The 18,203-nt window shown below is 45.1% G+C and overlaps 1 protein-coding gene across 1 annotated transcript; it reads left to right on the top strand.

Annotated features, from left to right (window-relative positions):
• Nucleotides 1-9,482: 9,482 nt before the first annotated feature.
• LOC135018096 (aldehyde dehydrogenase, dimeric NADP-preferring-like) lies at nt 9,483-16,350 on the top strand (the record flags this gene model as incomplete). The annotated part of the gene is made up of 3 exons (XM_063952993.1): nt 9,483-9,654; nt 12,373-12,604; nt 16,173-16,350. Coding segments are annotated over exons 1-3 (563 nt in total), but the record flags the coding sequence as incomplete, so codon positions are not given.
• Between the last annotated feature and the right edge of the window lie 1,853 nt (nt 16,351-18,203).

Here is an 18,203-nt window from a genome sequence, read left to right as displayed (position 1 = left end):
ATTTAAAAAATAGTCCCCAAACAGCACATGATGCAAAGAAAAAAAGAGGTGCACCAAGGTCGCTGTGTGACTAAGCTAAGCGACCCAAGTGGCCGACACAAACACCTGGCCCATCTAGGAGTGGCACTGCAGTGTCAGACAGGATGGCAGATTTAAAAAATAGTCCCCAAACAGCACATGATGCAAAGAAAAAAAGAGGTGCAATGAGGTCGCTGTGTGACTAAGCTAAGCGACCCAAGTGGCCGACACAAACACTTGGCCCATCTAGGAGTGGCACTGCAGTGTCAGACAGGATGGCAGATTTAAAAAATAGTCCCCAAACAGCACATGATGCAAAGAAAAAAAGAGGTGCAATGAGGTAGCTGTGTGACTAAGCTAAGCGACCCAAGTGGCCGACAAACACCTGGCCCATCTAGGAGTAGCACTGCAGTTTTCTAGCGAGAGGATGAGTGCTTCCATCCTCATGTGAATCTGAACCACTAGCCATGAACATAGGCCAGGGCCTCAGCCGTTCCTTGCCACTCCGTGACGTAAATGGCATATTGGCAAGTTTACGCTTCTCCTCAGACGCTTTTAATTTAGATTTCTCTAACATCCTAGTGGATGCTGGGGACTCCGTAAGGACCATGGGGAATAGACGGGCTCCGCAGGAGACTGGGCACTCTAAGAAAGATTTAGTACTACTGGTGTGCACTGGCTCCTCCCTCTATGCCGCTCCTCCAGACCTCAGTTAGAATCTGTGCCGGACAGAGCTGGGTGCATTTTAGTGAGCTCTCCTGAGCTTGCTAATAAGAAAGTATTTTAGTTAGGTTTTTTATTTTCAGAGAGCTTCTGCTGGAAACAGACTCTCTGCTACGTGGGACTGAGGGGAGAGAAGCAAACCTACTAACTGCGGCTAGCTGCTAACTGCTCCTCGCAGAGCCAGAAGACAGAAGCCGGAGGGTTGAAGCAAGAAGACGTCAAAATCGGCGGCAGAAGACTCCTGTCTTCATATGAGGTAGCGCACAGCACTGCAGCTGTGCGCCATTGCGCCCACACTAACCCACACACTCCGGTCACTGTAGGGTGCAGGGCGCAGGGGGGGGGGGGGGGCGCCCTGGGCAGCAATTGATTACCTCCTGGCAAAAAGCAGCATATATACAGCTGGGCACTGTAATATGCATGAGCCCCCGCCATTAATTTTACACAAAATCGCGGGACAGAAGCTCGCCGCTGAGGGGGCAGGGCCTTCTTCCTCAGCACTCACCAGCGCCATTTTCTCTCCACAGCTCCGCTGAGAGGAAGCTCCCCAGGCTCTCCCCTGCAGAAGCACGATAGAGAGGGTGAAAAAGAGAGGGGGGGCACATAAATTTGGCGTAAAAACAATATATACAGCAGCTACTGGGTTAACACTAAGTTACTGTGTGATTCCTGGGTCATATAGCGCTGGGGTGTGTGCTGGCATACTCTCTCTCTGTCTCTCCAAAGGGCCTTGTGGGGGAACTGTCTTCAAATAGAGCATCCCCTGTGTGTGTGGTGTGTCGGTACGTGTGTGTCGACATGTCTGAGGTAAAAGGCTTCCCTAAGGAGGAGATGGAGCAAATATGTGTGTGAGAGGGTGTCTCCGTCGACAACGCTGACACCTGTTTGGATATGTGTAAGTGCTAAGGTGAATTTATTGAACAAAAGATTAGAGAAGAGACAGGAAATCTACCCATATCTGTCCCTATGTCACAGAGACCTTCAGAGTCTCACAATGCTCACTATCCAAAATAATAAACACTGATATCGACACGGAGTTTGACTCCAGTGTCGACTACGATAATGCAAAGTTACAGCCAAAATGGCAGAAAAGTATTCAATATATGATTATTGTAATAAAGATGATTTGCATATCACTGATGACTCATGTCCCTGACACAAGGGTACACATGTTAAGGGGAAGAAAGCTGAGGTAAATTTCCCTCCTCTCATGAGGAAAAAGAGCGGTAATCTCCAGACAAGAGACTGCAGCTTCCCACAAAGAATTCTCAGGCAGTATCCTTTCCCCACTAGGGCCAGGATGTGATGGGAATCTTCCCCTAGGGTGTCACGTTTGCCCAGAAGGTAGCCCTAGCTATTCTCCGGGATCCTGCAGATAGCGTGTCTTAAGAGATATATATATATATATATAATCAAACATGCCCAAAGAGACATGAGTATACTGGGTCCTAGAGTCAAAGCTATGTCGATTTCTGCTTGACGTGTCCTGTAGAATATGCAATGGACAGATGATGCCAACTTAAGTGGCATATGGAAGGCTGAGGATTGTGTGGAGAAGGGTTCTCGGACCTGGTCTCCACGGCTATAGCTGGTAATTCGGATCTTTTGCCTTATATTCCTGCACAGCCTAGGAAAGCACGTCATTATCAAATGCAGCTTTTCGAACAAAGAAACAAGAAAGGCCGAGATGCGTCCTTTCTTGCCAGAGGGGGGCCAGAGGAAAGAAGCTGCACAACACAGCTAGTTCCCAGGAACCCGGCCTCTATGAAAATCCACCGCATGTCGCTGGGGCTCCACAGACAGAGCTAGGCCCGGTGGGGGCACGCTTTCGTAAGTTCTGCAACAAGTGGGTTCACTCCCTGTTAGATCCCTGGGCAATAGATATTGTGTCTCAGGGATACAAGCTGGACTTTGAGAAGATGCCTCCTCACTGACTGCCCTGCCGGCTTCCCCTCACGAGAGGGAAACAGGGTTAACTGCAATTCACAAATTGTATCTTCAACAGGTGGTGGTCAAGGTTCCCCTCCTTCGACAAGGAGGGGGTTATTATTCGACCATGTGGTAGTCCAGAAACCAGACGGTTCGGTCAGACCCATATTGAATTAAAATCCCTGAACATATACCTGAAAAGGATCAAGTTCAACATGGAATCGCTAAGAGCGGTCGTTACAAGCCTGAAAGGGGGAGATTTTATCGTGACTCGGGACATAAAGGAGGCATACCTTCATGTCCCCATTTATCCACCTCATCAGGCGTACCTCAGAATTGCGGTACGGGATTGTCATTACCAATTTCAGACGTTGCCGTTTGGTCTCTCCACGGCCCCGAGAATATTCACCAAGGTAATGGCGGAAATGATGGTGCTCCTGCGGAAGCAAGGCGTCACTATTATCACGTACTTGGACGATCTCCTCATAAAAGCGAGATCAAGAGAGCAGTGGCTAAACAGCGTATCACTTTCTCTGGAAGTGTAACGGCAACACGGCTGGATTCTATATATTCCAAAGTCGCAGTTGGTTCCTACAGCTTATCTGCCTCTCCTAGGCATGATCCTTGACACAGACCAGAAAAGGGTTTATCTCCCGATAGAGAGAGCTCAGGAGCTCGTGACACTGGTCAGGAATCTATTAAAACCAAAACAGGTGTCAGTGCATCACTGCACTCGAGTCCTGGGAAGGATGGTGGCATCATACGAGGCCATTCCTTTCAGCAGGTTCCATGAGAGGACCCTCTAATGGGACTTACTGGACAAAGTGGTCCGGATCACATCTTTAGATGCATCGGTTAATCACCCTATCCCCCGGGGCCAGGGTGTCTCTCCAGTAGTGGCTGCAGAGTACTCACCTTCTCGAGGGCCGCAGGTTCGGCATTCAGGACTGGGTCCTGGTGACCACGGATGCAAGCCTCCGAGGGTGGGGGGCAGTCACTCAGGGAAGAAGTTTCCAAGGGCTGTGGTCAAGTCAGGAGACTTGCCTTCACATCAATATCCTGGAACTAAGGACCATATACAACGCCCTAAGTCAAGCGGAGACCCTGCTTCGCAACCAATCTGTGCTGATCCAATCAGACAACATCACCGCAGTGGCTCATGTAAACCGCCAAGGCGGCACAAGGAGCAGGGTGGCGATGGCGGAAGCCACCAGAATTCTTCGATGGGCGGAGAATCACATACGAGCACTGTCAGCAGTGTTCATTCCGGGAGTGGACAACTGGGAAGCAGACTTCCTCAGCAGGCACGACCTCCACCCGGGAGAGGGGGAACTTCATCAAGAAGTCTTCGCGCAGATTGTAGGTCGGTGGGAACTGCCACGGGTGGACATGATGGCATCCCGCCTCAACAAAAAGCTACAGAGGTATTGCGCCAGGTCAAGAGACTCTCAGGCGATAGCTGTAGACGCACTGGTGACACCGTGGATGTTCCAGTCGGTTTATGTGTTTCCTCCTCTTCCTCTCTTACCCAAGGTGCTGAGAATCATAAGGAAAAGAGGAGTGAGAACAATACTCATTGTTCCGGATTGGTCAAGAAGGACTTGGTATCCAAAGCTGCAAGAAATGCTCACAGAGGACCCATGGCCTCTGCCTCTAGGGCAGGATCTGTTGCAGCAGGGACTTTGTATGTTCCAAGACTTACCGCAGCTGCTTTTGACGGCATGGCGGTTGGACGCCGGATCCTTGTAGAAATAAGGGATTCCGGATGAGGTTATTCCTACGCTGATAAAGGCTAGGAAGGACGTGACGGCTAAACATTATCACCGTATACGGCGAAAATATGTTGCTAGGTGTGAGGCCAGGAATGCCTCTACAGAGGAATTCCGGCTGGGCCGTTAACTTCACTTCCTACAGTCGGGAGTGACTTTGGGCCTAGAATTAGGGTCCATTAAGGTCCAGATTTCGGCCCTATCCATTTTCTTTCATAAAAAACTAGGTTCTCTACCTGAAGTTCAGACGTTTGTAAAGGGAGTGCTGCATATTCAGCTCCCTTTTGTGCCACAAGTGGCACCTTGGGATCTTAACGTGGTGTTGAGTTTCCTGAAATCTCACTGGTTTGAGCCGCTTAAGACCGTGGAGTTAAAATATCTCACGTGGACAGTGGTCATGCTATTGGCCTTAGCTTCGGCTAGGCGTGTGTCAGAATTGGTGGCTTTGTCATGTAAAAGCCCCTATCTGGTTTTCCATATGGACAGGGAAGAATTACGGACTCGTCCGCAATTTCTGCCAAAGGTGGTGTCATCTTTTCATTTGAACCAACCTATTGTGGTGCCTGCGGCTACTCGTGACTTGGAGGATTCCAAGTTACTAGATGTAGTCAGGGCTTTGAAGATCTATGTTGCCAGGACGGCTGGAGTCAGGAAGACTGACTCGCTGTTTATCCTGTATGCATCCAACAAGCTGGGTGCTCCTGCTTCAAAGCAAACTATTGCTCGCTGGATCTGTAACACGATTCAGCAGGCTCATTCTGCGGCTGGCTTGCCGCCTCCAAAATCCGTAAAAGCCCATTCCACAAGGAAGGTGGGCTCTTCTTGGGCGGCTGCCCGAGGGGTCTCGGCATTACAGCTTTGCCGAGCAGCTACTTGGTCGGGTTCAAACACTTTTGCAAAGTTCTACAAGTTTGATACCCTGGCTGAGGAGACCTTGTGTTGCTCATTCGGTGCTGCAGAGTCATCTGCACTCTCCCGCCCGTTTGGGAGCTTTGGTATAATCCCCATGGTCCTTACGGAGTCCTCAGCATCCACTAGGACGTTGGAGAAAATAAGATTTTACTCACCGGTAAATCTATTTCTCGTAGTCCGTAGTGGATGCTGGGCGCCCGTCCCAAGTGCGGACTTCTTCTGCAATACTTGTATATAGTTATTGCTTAAATAAGGGTTATGTTATGGTTGCATCAGGTTTGTCTGATGCTCTGTTGTTGTTCATACTGTTGACTGGGTATGTTATCACAAGTTATACGGTGTGATTGGTGTGGCTGGTATGAGTCTTACCCTGGATTCCAAAATCCTTTCCTTGTAATGTCAGCTCTTCCGGGCACAGTTTCCTTAACTGAGGTCTGGAGGAGGGGCATAGAGGGAGGAGCCAGTGCACACCAGTAGTACTAAATCTTTCTTAGAGTGCCCTGTCTCCTGCGGAGCCCGTCTATTCTCCATGGTCCTTACGGAGTCCCCAGCATCCACTACGGACTACGAGAAATAGATTTACCGGTGAGTAAAATCTTATTTTTTGGGTCATTTTACTGAACTTTTGTTTTTTGGATTTTACATGCTCTCTACTATGACATTGGGCATCGGCCTTGGCAGACGACGTTGATGGCATTTCATCGTCTCCGCCATGACTAGTGGCAGCAGCTTCAGCACGAGGTGGAAGTGGATCTTGATCTTTCCCTATTTTACCCTCCACATTTTTGTTCTCCATTTTTTAATGTGTGGAATTATATGCCAGTAATATATCAATAGCAAAGGCCTACTGTACCGTACTGCTATATATTATATACTGGTGGTCAGCAAAATTATGCACTGTCCTCCTACTACTGCGCACAACAACTAAAATGCACCACAGGTATGGATGGATAGTATACTTGACGACACAGGTAGGTAGAGCAGTGGACTACTGTACCATACTGCTATATATTATATACTGGTGGTCAGCAAAATTATGCACTGTCCTCCTACTACTGCGCACAACAACTAAAATGCACCACAGGTATGGATGGATAGTATACTTGACGACACGGAGGTAGGTAGAGCAGTGGACTACTGTACCGTACTGATAATAATACTGGTGGTCACTGGTCAGCAAAATTCTGCACTGTCCTCCTACTATATACTACAATGCAGCACAGATATGGAGCGTTTTTCAGGCAGAGAACGTAGATATTTGCAAGCACACTGAGCACAGATATTTGCAGCACACTGAGCACAGATATTTGCAGCACACTGAACACAACTGAGAGAAAGCTGCACGTCCTCTCCCTATCATCTCCAATGCACGAGTGAAAATGGCGGCGACGCGTGGCTCCTTATATAGAATACGAATCTCGCGAGAATACGACAGCGGGATGATGACGTTTGGGCGCGCTCGGGTTAACCGAGCAAGGCGGAAGGATCCGAGTCTGCCTCGGACCCGTGTAAAATGGGTGAAGTTCGGGGGGGGGTTCGGATTCCGAGGAACCGAACCCGCTCATCTCTACATAATATACTGTATATATTACAGCCAGCAAGCTACGGTGTTGGGAAAAGTTATATCTAGGAAGAAAAAAGTGAATTGTAAAGAGGTGAATAGCTATAAGATCTTTTCAATTTGAACACAAATCGTTTTATTTTATAAAAGCTGTAATATATTTATTCTGTGTTCAAGAAAGACAAAAAGAGAGCGTTACATGACAGCATGCTTTAAGAGTGAGGAATATCAGAATGGAAGGCAAACAGATTTTAGTACTAGTTTACACCTTAAAAGTTATTCCCTGATTAATAGTCCTACCAGTCTGCAAGATACACTATCTGTGAAAATATTGGTTGCAGGCCTGTATTTCCCGTTGATGTCAAGTGGAAGCCATGTCATATACTGGGCATGCTATTTGCATCAAAGCTTTAACCTGTAGCATGAACAGCTTTTGCTTTGATTACTATGAGCCAACAGGTTGCCACAGTGAGAAAATGTGTTTTAAAAAATAAGGTCATTATATCACCCCACTTGACTTGTGTTATGGTTTTTATTAAACATGCAAATATGTCCTTTATTATGGGGGCAAAAGGCTAAGAAGTGAACTCTTCTACTTCCTACCTGTACTGTGCACGCTCTAAATAGCATAATTACAAAGACTGATGAATCCAGCAAGAGGATGTTTTGCTGTAAACTGGGGGAAGTGAGGTGCATGGTCTGTTCAGTGGTCTTATCGAAACCCATAACAGTGACTTACGCTGGGTACACAGTAGCCTATATGCTCCATGAGTGACATCGTCAATGTTTGCCCTTGAACTCCCGGGCAAACGACACAGGGGTAGATTTACTAAGATTCTATTTAAGATGGTATGTTGCCCAAAGCAACCAATCAGATTCCAGTTATTATCTTCTAGAAGGTGCTAGATAAATTAGAAGTAGAATCTAATTGGTTGCTATGGGCAAGATCCCATCTTAAATAGAACTCCCATCTTAGTATATTTAGCCCATAGTGTGTACATACTTAACAGTATCGCTAACGATAACATTCAGTGATGTCCTCCTGCCATAGCCCCGAACATATAGTTTCTGATACTGTCAGATTGACCTGCATGTCCGGACGATAGGCAATGTCATTAGCGACCTGCAGAAGTGTGCATCATTAACGATATTGTGCATACACAGTCGATAATTATCGTAATAATGTGTCTTTTGTCATCCACGTTGTTTAAAAAATCGTCTAGTGTTTATAGGGTTTATTATCATGCTGTCCTAAAAACCCTTCCGCTAGGAGAACAAAAAAAATGCACCCACCTCTAGTAGCACTAGTGCTTTGCCCATACCTGTGAAGCAATGGGTACAGGGTAATATTGGGAAAAAATAGAATAAATACACTTTGTCCATGGTACACTACAGATACCAGCATGGCATTTTGCCCAAAATGTCTGCCAGGGCATGCTGGCACTTGCAGAATTACACGTGCCAACCTGCTTTGGCACCTGGGTCCGTTGGCACCTGTAATGTACCAGAGAACAATGGCAAAAAAGTACTAGCACCAGTTTAATAGAAAAAACAAAGCCTAAAAACACGTAGAGTCCCCTCTTTAGCCATCCATGTTTTATTACATAGCAACACCCTTCCAAGAAGGGTTCAAACAAAAAGAACTGCCGGATCTACGTTCTAGACTTGCCATGGTGCTTTCTCATTGTCACAATGGTTGGAATGCACCATATTATTAGAAAAGTAGATCAGACCGGTTCTTCATTATTGTGGGGACTCCTGGGAAGTAAATCATGGTTTTAATCCCTTATAGATTAAAGAAGATGATTCTTTAGGTTTCCAGTGAAGGTAGGTGCGTAAATAAATTATGTAACCGGTGTTTTTTTTTTTTCCTTTCTTTCTTATTTGTCCTTTGGCACACTACAGGTACAGTCGAACCTTAAGTCCCAAGGAAGTCTGTCACTTGTGTTCTTCACTTGGCAGTCATATTTTACAACTATTACCCAGTGCTATTGGAACTAGGGCTTTGTATGGCTAGGAGGAGGTACCTGCACATTTTTTTTTTTTGTGGTCCGTTTCCCCCCCCCCCTGATTTTGGGGTAACCCACAGAAGGGTGAAAGCAGTGGTGCTGGCTGCTATTTAGGGGGGGGGGGGGGGGATCACCACACTTTTTTAAAAATATTTATTTACATTTATAAATTATAAGTAGGCAGCCACTTACATACAAACGTTTACAAAAGTGATGTTTTGTCAGCAAATTATATCTTGGATTGTCTGAAACAATAGTCCAGTACCATACACTTGAAAAATATATTGAAAGACTGTCTGGCAAATTAAACATGTTGAAAAATCAAATCAACAGATCTAGACCGTTTTTGCCCGTCTTTCAGTGCTTGCAGATTATCTTTTATGTCCGTACACTAATGTGCTGATTTTTCCAGACTTTCTCTCGGTGTATGGCCAGGTCTTACTAGTTGGGGACATTCCATTGCTGTTCTGTACTATATTACTCATATATATTACTTTATCCATTTGTAAAAAAGCGCAATGGAAACTGTAAATAATAATAATAATATATCTTTCTTCTTCCAGCCTTAGAAAGAATCAACATGAAACAGATTGTGGACAAAGCAAAGAAGGCATTTGCCACTGGGAGGACTCGCTCATTGGATTTCAGACTTCAGCAGCTCAAGGCTTTGAAGAGAATGATCATTGAGAAAGATGCTGATATCAAGGGAGCCTTAATAGGAGACTTGCGCAAGGTTCTTAAGTTTATCCATAAAGCTGTTCTGATAACAGATGACATAGCAAAAATAACTGTTCCCTGCAAGAGAGGTCACAGTCTGGTGGCTTTAGTGTGCGAGCACCTGTTTCTGTAATTCATGTTGGCATGCAGTCACTATGTTGACAATCACAATGTCAACACCAGAATGTGGACAATTAAGGTGTCGACATTGGGTTTAGAAGTTATGGTTAGACATGCCAGAAAAAATACATTGGAAATTTATTACGGTCCCAATTTCATTCAAGATTGCATTTTCATACAAAAATGCAACTCAGAAATTTACTAAACACAAATGTAGTCAGTGTTGGGCCAGTTCGTATTGAGAGATACACTGCCGTCCACACACATACGAATCAATAGACCAGGCCTGGCCAACCTGTGGCTCTCCAGATGTTGTGAAACTACACATCCCAGCATGCCCTGCCACAGTTTTAGCCTTCCCTAATAGCAAAACTGTAGCAAAGCATGATGGGACTTGTAGTTTTACAACAGCTGGAGAGCCACAGGTTGGCCAGGCCTGCAATAGACCATCGGTCAGACACGTTTATTTGTTTGTTCACATATACATCATACAACACAGGAATTTACTAAGCATTCATATTCTCAATCACTACCAACAATAGCCATACACTGCCGGAAAAGCATGGCATTTGTACACAAATTGAACTTTCAAGTAGACCTGCTTCTGGCTGGCGTGTTTATAGAATCATGCACGGATTAGTGAGATCCATGCAAGCTTCTCTATTTAACAAAAAAAAAAAGCGTGGGGTCCCCCCTCCTAAGCATAACCAACCCCTGGCTCTTTGAGCCAGTCCTGGTTGTTAAAATATCGGGGGGGGGGGGGGGGGGGGGGGGGGGGCTCTGGGCGGGGGAATGCGAAGGGGTTCCCAGCATTTTAAAAACCAGCACCGGGCTCTTGGACCGGTCCTGGTTAAAAAAATACGGGGGAAATAGGACGTAGGGGTCCCCCGTATTTTTTAAACCAGCACCGGGCTCCACTAGTCAAGGAGATAATGCCACAGCCGGGGGACACATTTACATAGGTCCCTGTGGCCATGGCATCCCCCCCTCCCGACTAGTCACTCTGGCTGGGGTTCGCTGGACGAGTGGGGACTCCCCCAATAAAGGTGTCACGTCTTCGTCCCCCTCCAGGCACCCAAGGGCCAGGGATGAAGCCCGGGGCTATGGCCTCCACCTATGGGCTGTGGGTGGTGACTTCATAGCATTAGTGTAAAAATAGAAATAAATATTGTCCAAGCAAGCCACCTCCGCATACTGGTAATTGGAGAACCACAAGTACCAGCATGCGGGGCATTCAGGGGCATGCTGGTACCTGTAGTTTTGCAGTAAAATAAATATTCAAAAAAACAGTAATCTGCTGCAACACGAATGTTAGTACATTCTGATCATGCCAACATTTCATAAATGTCTATATAATATACCGACCATTCATACTTACAGCGGGATGTACGAATGGAAAAGTGTGGTTTAAAACCCTGTTTTTTGTGTTTTTACCGCATTTTCACATTATTATTATTATTATTATTATTATCCTTTATTTATATGGCGCCATAAGGGTTCCGCAGAGACCAGTACTGGGTAACTAAGCATAACTACACCAGTAGACGACACAAGATAAGTTTCAAGGTGGCCAAAAAACTGCGGGATTTGGGCAGTTGAGGATTATTAAAGTAAGAAAAGGATAAGCACATGAGGGCAGAGGGCCCTGCTCGTGAGAGCTTACATTCTAAAGAAATGTTATAACACACAACACACACACACACACGCACGCACGCGCGCGCGCACCTGTATGCAGGCAGCTTCCGTTGCAGTCCCAGGTCACTGCCTCATCCTCCCCCAGCAACACTGACATCACTTCTTCCGGCTGCAGAGAGGAAGAGGAGGAGCCCAGGACTACCTGCTGATGTCACCTCCCGAGGCTGGGAGTTGACGGAGACCACCACACACCCTCTCCTCCTGGCTACCAGGTACCGCTGGGGGCCTCTGTCATCGCATTGCGATGCTAATCGCACATGTTCGTACATATGCGATTAACATCGCTGCGATGGCCCCCGATGTATGTTCGTACATACCACTGTTACAAACTGTCACAATTATTGTTAAACTAGTTACCAGCCCATCAAAATGACGGAACAACAATTGAATTGCTCCATCAGATGGCATCCAGTGGCCACCAGCACGCAAAACACTTGAATTCTCCTCCCCCCCCCCCCCCCCCCATAGAGAGGAAGAGCAATGTTAGCCTTTTATTATATAATATAATACAATTTCTCAATTATTCCCATAAAATTGTACATAATGTGATTACTGTGCTCAAATAAAATTCTGTTCCAGTACATGTTGGAATAAAATAGATGGCTGGAAAACATGCCAGAGGAATATTTCTACCATCATTATTCAGCATATTCATGCACGAGATTTGCACAAGAAAGAAATCCTTTGTGTGGAATGTATGAAAGAACATGCAAAACTTTATAAACACAAAACTTGATGTCATTTCCATGGTATTTAATTAGTGCAAAGTTACAATAAATGAGACCACGTTAGGATTATGTGAGACTCAGCAGGCTATCTTTCAGATGTTCTGTCACACTATAAAAATATGAAATTCTTACCAACTTTCATTATACAGTGACCTAGCTTAGTAACTCTTGTGACTTTTTTTAATGTTTAGAATGAGTGCACTGCTTTCACGTATGAGATGATGGGGCTGTTAGCTGAAATTGAACTGGTGATTGACAAACTCCATGAGTGGGCTGCACCGCAACATGTCAAAAGGAATCTAACAACCATGAGAGATGAAGTTTACATCAACTATGAACCTCTTGGTGTTGTCCTAGTTATCGGAGCCTGGAACTACCCATTTGTGGTTACTATGCAGCCTGTAGTGGGCGCCATTGCAGCAGGTACAGTCATTTGGTCACTATCAATTTCATTAGAATCTCTGTGAGCCTGATTCAGATGTGATCACAACTTTGATGGTGTCGCAACTGAGCAATTATAGTCCGTCTGTGCATGTGTCCTGGCCGCAGTGCGCCCTTGCTAAGGTACCTTGCGATGCCGCTCGCAGTGAGGAATCAGTCGCAGAGTGACAGGAAGAAAGCATTTGGGGGAGGTAACGAGGTGTGTCTGCAAAAACCCAGATGCGTTGTGGCCGTTCTTGGGGTGTGTCTCGGTGTGCAATTGCAGTCTCGTATGCATAAAACATGGCACCGGTGGGTGTCCCTATGACTTGTGGGCGGCTGCTACACTTTCGGTGTTTCGCAGTTCCGTTAGTAAAAAGAGTCCCTGCTGCCTCAGCTTTGCATCTGAATCAGGCCCAATATCACACGTTTCAATCAATTTTATTTTGTATTTTGCTTGTTACATTGTTACCTAAATATAAAAAGTAAATTGTGGATAATGTTGTTGAATGTTATGTTGAATTTAAAAATGTGAAGTCTTGCATATGCTGGCGGATGATGTTGTGTAATGCCTGAGACACCCAGTTTCCGCACCCCTGCACACTGCAGCACCACCAGTGCTTCCAGACAGTCCACCATTGGCGCACCATCGCATCCAACATCGATATGTGCAGCAGGTGTAGTGTCTCCATCTGAATATGGTCTATGTGGAAGCGGCTCTGGGTCTGAGAACGCAGCCCGTTTGCAGTGACATGCTCACGAGACGGAATTTGTTTGCATTCCCTTCAGGCCAGCTTCCAGACACCACCCAGGAAAGCACATAATTTTACTTCTCCTATTCTGATAACCGCTCCCTCGCACGCAATAGCACCTTTGTGTGTACAGTCAGGGTAACAAATGAATACAAGATGGGGCTATTAAATAATGAGATTGTACTTGTAAATAATAAACCATAATGTGTGAGTTAAAAGGGAGGCGAGGAACATTGACCTTGAACTATCCCAAAATGGTTTTGCAAGTTTCACCCCTCTCACACAGATAGTTTGCTGTCACGTAGCATTCAGAGAAGCTATTATTCCCATGTGTAGTAAAAAATTCTTAGTTCAAATGTAGAACATGTTAACTTAAAATTTTTAGTTGAATTTAACAAAACGTCCACTGTGTGACTGTTGAAGATTATGAATGTCCCAGAAGGCTTTGCACATTAAAAACCAACTGCAATGTTGGAAAAATTTGAGAAAATAGCTCGAATTGACTCTCAAGATCAGAGAGAGAACCAATTGACTATGCAGCAGCGGCGGCCGCGCCGCAGAGCTTTGTTGGAAGAGCAGTGGTTATACTTTGATCCCGCTGTGAACCACACAGGTGCTACTGTACATGCAGGTGCCCCTTCAGGCCTTGGAGAATGGAGGGAGGCGCCTCCATTGCCTCTGGGAGTTACGCCCCTGGTGCTCAGTGAAACCTGGTTTGCATCAGTTACTGGGCTAGAGAGGAAAACAACGGAGCAGTTGGAACAGCTGATAGATAATGAGCTAAAGCACAGCTTTGACCAATGGAAAAAAAGAATACAGATGTGAGTGGATACAGAAGGGGAATGGAGTTAAAATGTACTTAATATAATTAAACATAATTTAATAGCCACATCTCTGTAATTTGCGCATGTGCAGTAGCAAGTAATCGCTCAACTATGTACGCATTCCGTGTGGTTTGCGTGCATCTCCGAATGAGGCCCCAAGCGTGGTGCATCAAAGAATCCTGTGAACTGGGGCAACAGCAGCATGTCATCCCTAGCAAGATGGTCATCAAGGAGTTGATTACCGGTATACAGTAGGTTGCCATAGTCACTTACAGTGTGTGTATGTATCTATCTATCTATCTATCTATCTATCTATCTATCTATCTATCTATCTATCTATCTATCTATCTATCTATCTATCTATCTATCTATCTATCTATCTATCTATCCTATTTTATCACCAGAATATTTTTTACTTGTAGGGAGTGTAATATGACAGGGATAGTTTTTCTAAAATGTTCCCCTCTAACCATATAGCTGCCCACAGAATACACCTGCATGTATAGCTCATGCCTAGTGAACATAGTCATATATGGAATCAGGCCACTCCCACTGCATAACTTAGGTATCATGTCTTTAAAAGGAGTCAAAGGTATTGTGATGACTGTTGGCTGCCTGTCAAGGAAGGTGGCTGTAAAATCCTGAAGTAAATATTTGTGTAAGCCACTTGATATAGGGTGGCTTGATTCTTTATAAGAAACTAGATATGTTAAAAAACAATTTTCAGACACTTGATCTAGGACACCTCCCAAAATTTCATAGCAGAAGCCATGGCTAGAAATGTAAAAGCTTTTTTTCAAAGCGAAGAATTGCCCCTGCCTGTACAGTAAAAGGGTTAACAGATCCGATTTCTTATAATCCAGATATACCAGGAGTAGAACTGTAAGACACGCCCTGGGAAACAAGAATATATGAGAGCGGTAACATGATGCTGCATTGAGGAACCAGTTCAGAATGTGAATAGCTCCCTATAGAATACAATGGCAGTGTAACTGCAAATGACTGGCTTTCCCCTAGCAAACCATTCTGTCATTGCACATTCCTACAACTAGCACTGAACAGTTTCTGACAAAGAGGGAAGTTAATGTGTTTCATACCCAAACAGACATTTACTTTTCCTTTAATACAACCAGGGGCGGACTGGGAACAAAAAGCGGCCCTGGAAAAATTTGTACTGGTGGATCCACATGGGCAGCACCAGAGGTGTAAGGTCTACCCATGGGCCGTGGCAGCAGCACCCACCCCCCAAGACTTTCCAGATAGTGGGCATGTCCAGCATCAAGGGGGAAGTTAAAAAGAAATAAAATTAAATATTATGAGCACATTATATGATACACCTTCAAAATTTAGGAAACTACATAATTCTTTAGAAAGATATATTTTCTTGCTTATTACACCAACCATATCCCAATCACTATTCACTCAATCTTATATGTCAGCCAAGCAGGCAGACAGAGCATACACTAGAACATCTGCAATCACAGGCTAAGTGGCAAAGTCATTTTCATATATGCAAATTGTTTGGCATCTTATTCATTATGTCTATAAAAAGGACCGCATGTCCTCAAACAAAACAGGCCCCGCGGGTGCGCCGGCCCACCAGGAATCTTCCCTGTAAACCCTATGGCCAATCCGCCTCTGAATACAACCAACTTTTCTGTTACAGAATGTGTTCACCAACTGCTGCAGTGGAAAAAGTAAACCATAAGCAATCCTTGTCTAGTGTTCATTATAAGGCAAATGTAAATATAATCATTTCAGTTAATATCAAATTGCTCAAGGTTGTGTAACCTGTACAGTGACTTACTGTACGTTATATTGCCTTACATGTGCAATCATTTTATTAATTAGACTTTATTAAATATTAAAAACTGATAACTGTAAGCTCTTCTGGTCAACATTTTCACCCTGTGATACATTTTGTACAGTTGTGATATACTCAGATCTGGGATGTAGCAATAGTGAATGTGTTTTATTATTTCCTTTTCTGTACAGGTAATGCTGTGGTGATCAAACCGTCTGAAGTCAGTGAGCATACTGCCAAGCTCTTGGAGAAAATTATCCCACAGTACTTGGACAAGGTACTGGACCAGTGTCTGCAATTCTACGCTATATTATTTTTCTCCCTGTTTAAAAATGAAAGAACTTTAAAATTGTTTAAATCTATCCTTTGGTAATGCATCTAGCGCCTGAAATGTAGTGATGTGCACCTGAAATTTTTCGGGTTTTGTGTTTTGGTTTTGGGTTCGGTTCCGTGGCCGTGATTTGGGTTCGAACGCGTTTTGGCAAAACCTCACCGAATTTTTTTTGTCTGATTCGGGTGTGTTTTGGATTCGGGTGTTTTTTACAAAAAACCCTAAAAAACAGCTTAAATCATAGAATTTGGGGGTCATTTTGGTCCCATAGTATTATTAACCTCAATAACCATAATTTCCACTCATTTTCAGTCTATTCTGAACACCTCACACCTCACAATATTATTTTTAGTCCTAAAATTTGCACCGAGGTCGCTGGATGGCTAAGCTAAGCGACACAAGTGGCCGACACAAACACCTGGCCCATCTAGGAGTGGCACTGCAGTGTCAGACAGGATGGCACTTAAAAAAATAGTCCCCAAACAGCACATGATGCAAAGAAAAAAAGAGCTGCACCAAAGTCGTTGTGTGACTAAGCTAAGCGACCCAAGTGGCCGACACAAACACCTGGCCCATCTAGGAGTGGCACTGCAGTGTCACGCAGGATGGCCCTTCCAAAAAATACTCCCCAAACAGCACATGACGCAAAGAAAAAAAGAGGCGCAATGAGGTAGCTGTGTGACGACTAAGCTAAGCGACCCTAGTGGCCGACACAAACACCTGGCCCATCTAGGAGTGGCACTGCAGTGTCACGCAGGATGGCCCTTCCAAAAAATACTCCCCAAACAGCACATGATGCAAAGAAAAATGAAAGAAAAAAGAGGTGCAAGATGGAATTGTCCTTGGGACCTCCCACCCACCCTTATGTTGTAAAAACAGGACATGCACACTTTAACGAACCCATCATTTCAGCGACAGGGTCTGCCACACGACTGTGACTGAAATGACTGGTTGGTTTGGGCCCCCACCAAAAAAGAAGCAACCAATCTCTCCTTGCACAAACTGGCTCTACAGAGGCAAGATGTCCACCTCATCATCATCGTCCGATTCATCACCCCTTTCACTGTGTACATCCCCCTCATCACAGATTATTAATTCGTCCCCACTGGAATCCACCATCTCAGGTCCCCGTATACTTTCTGGAGGCAATTGCTGCTGGTGAATGTCTCCATGGAGGAATTGATTATAATTCATTTTAATGAACATCATCTTCTCCACATTTTCTGGAAGTAACCTCGTACGCCGATTGCTGACAAGGTGAGCGGCGGCACTAAACACTCTTTCGGAGTACACACTGGAGGGAGGGCAACTTAGGTAGAATAAAGCCAGTTTGTGCAAGGGCCCCCAAATTGCCTCTTTTTCCTGCCAGTATACGTACGGACTGTCTGACGTGCCTACTTGGATGCGGTCACTCATATAATCCTCCACCATTCTTTCAATGGTGAGAGAATCATATGCAGTGACAGTAGACGACATGTCCGTAATCGTTGGCAGGTCCTTCAGTCCGGACCAGATATCAGCATCAGCAGTCGCTCCAGACTGCCCTGCATCACCGCCTGCGGGTGGGCTCGGAATTCGTAGCCTTTTCCTCGCACCCCCAGTTGCGGGAGAATGTGAAGGAGGAGATGTTGACGGGTCGCGTTCCGCTTGACTTGACAATTTTCTCACCAGCAGTTCTTTGAACTTCTGCAGACTTGTGTCTGCCGGAAAGAGAGATCCAACGTAGGTTTTAAATCTAGGATCGAGCACGGTGGCCAAAATGTAGTGCTCTGATTTCAACAGATTGACCACCCGTGAATCCTGGTTAAGCGAATGAAGGGCTCCATCCACAAGTCCCACATGCCTAGCGGAATCGCTCTGTTTTAGCTCCTCCTTCAATGCCTCCAGCTTC

This window comes from Pseudophryne corroboree, unplaced genomic scaffold (assembly GCF_028390025.1).
Source record: "Pseudophryne corroboree isolate aPseCor3 unplaced genomic scaffold, aPseCor3.hap2 scaffold_3202, whole genome shotgun sequence".
Taxonomy (NCBI): domain Eukaryota; kingdom Metazoa; phylum Chordata; class Amphibia; order Anura; family Myobatrachidae; genus Pseudophryne; species Pseudophryne corroboree.
Note: the sequence above shows the minus strand (reverse complement) of the source record. Positions and strands in the feature narration are given on the sequence as shown.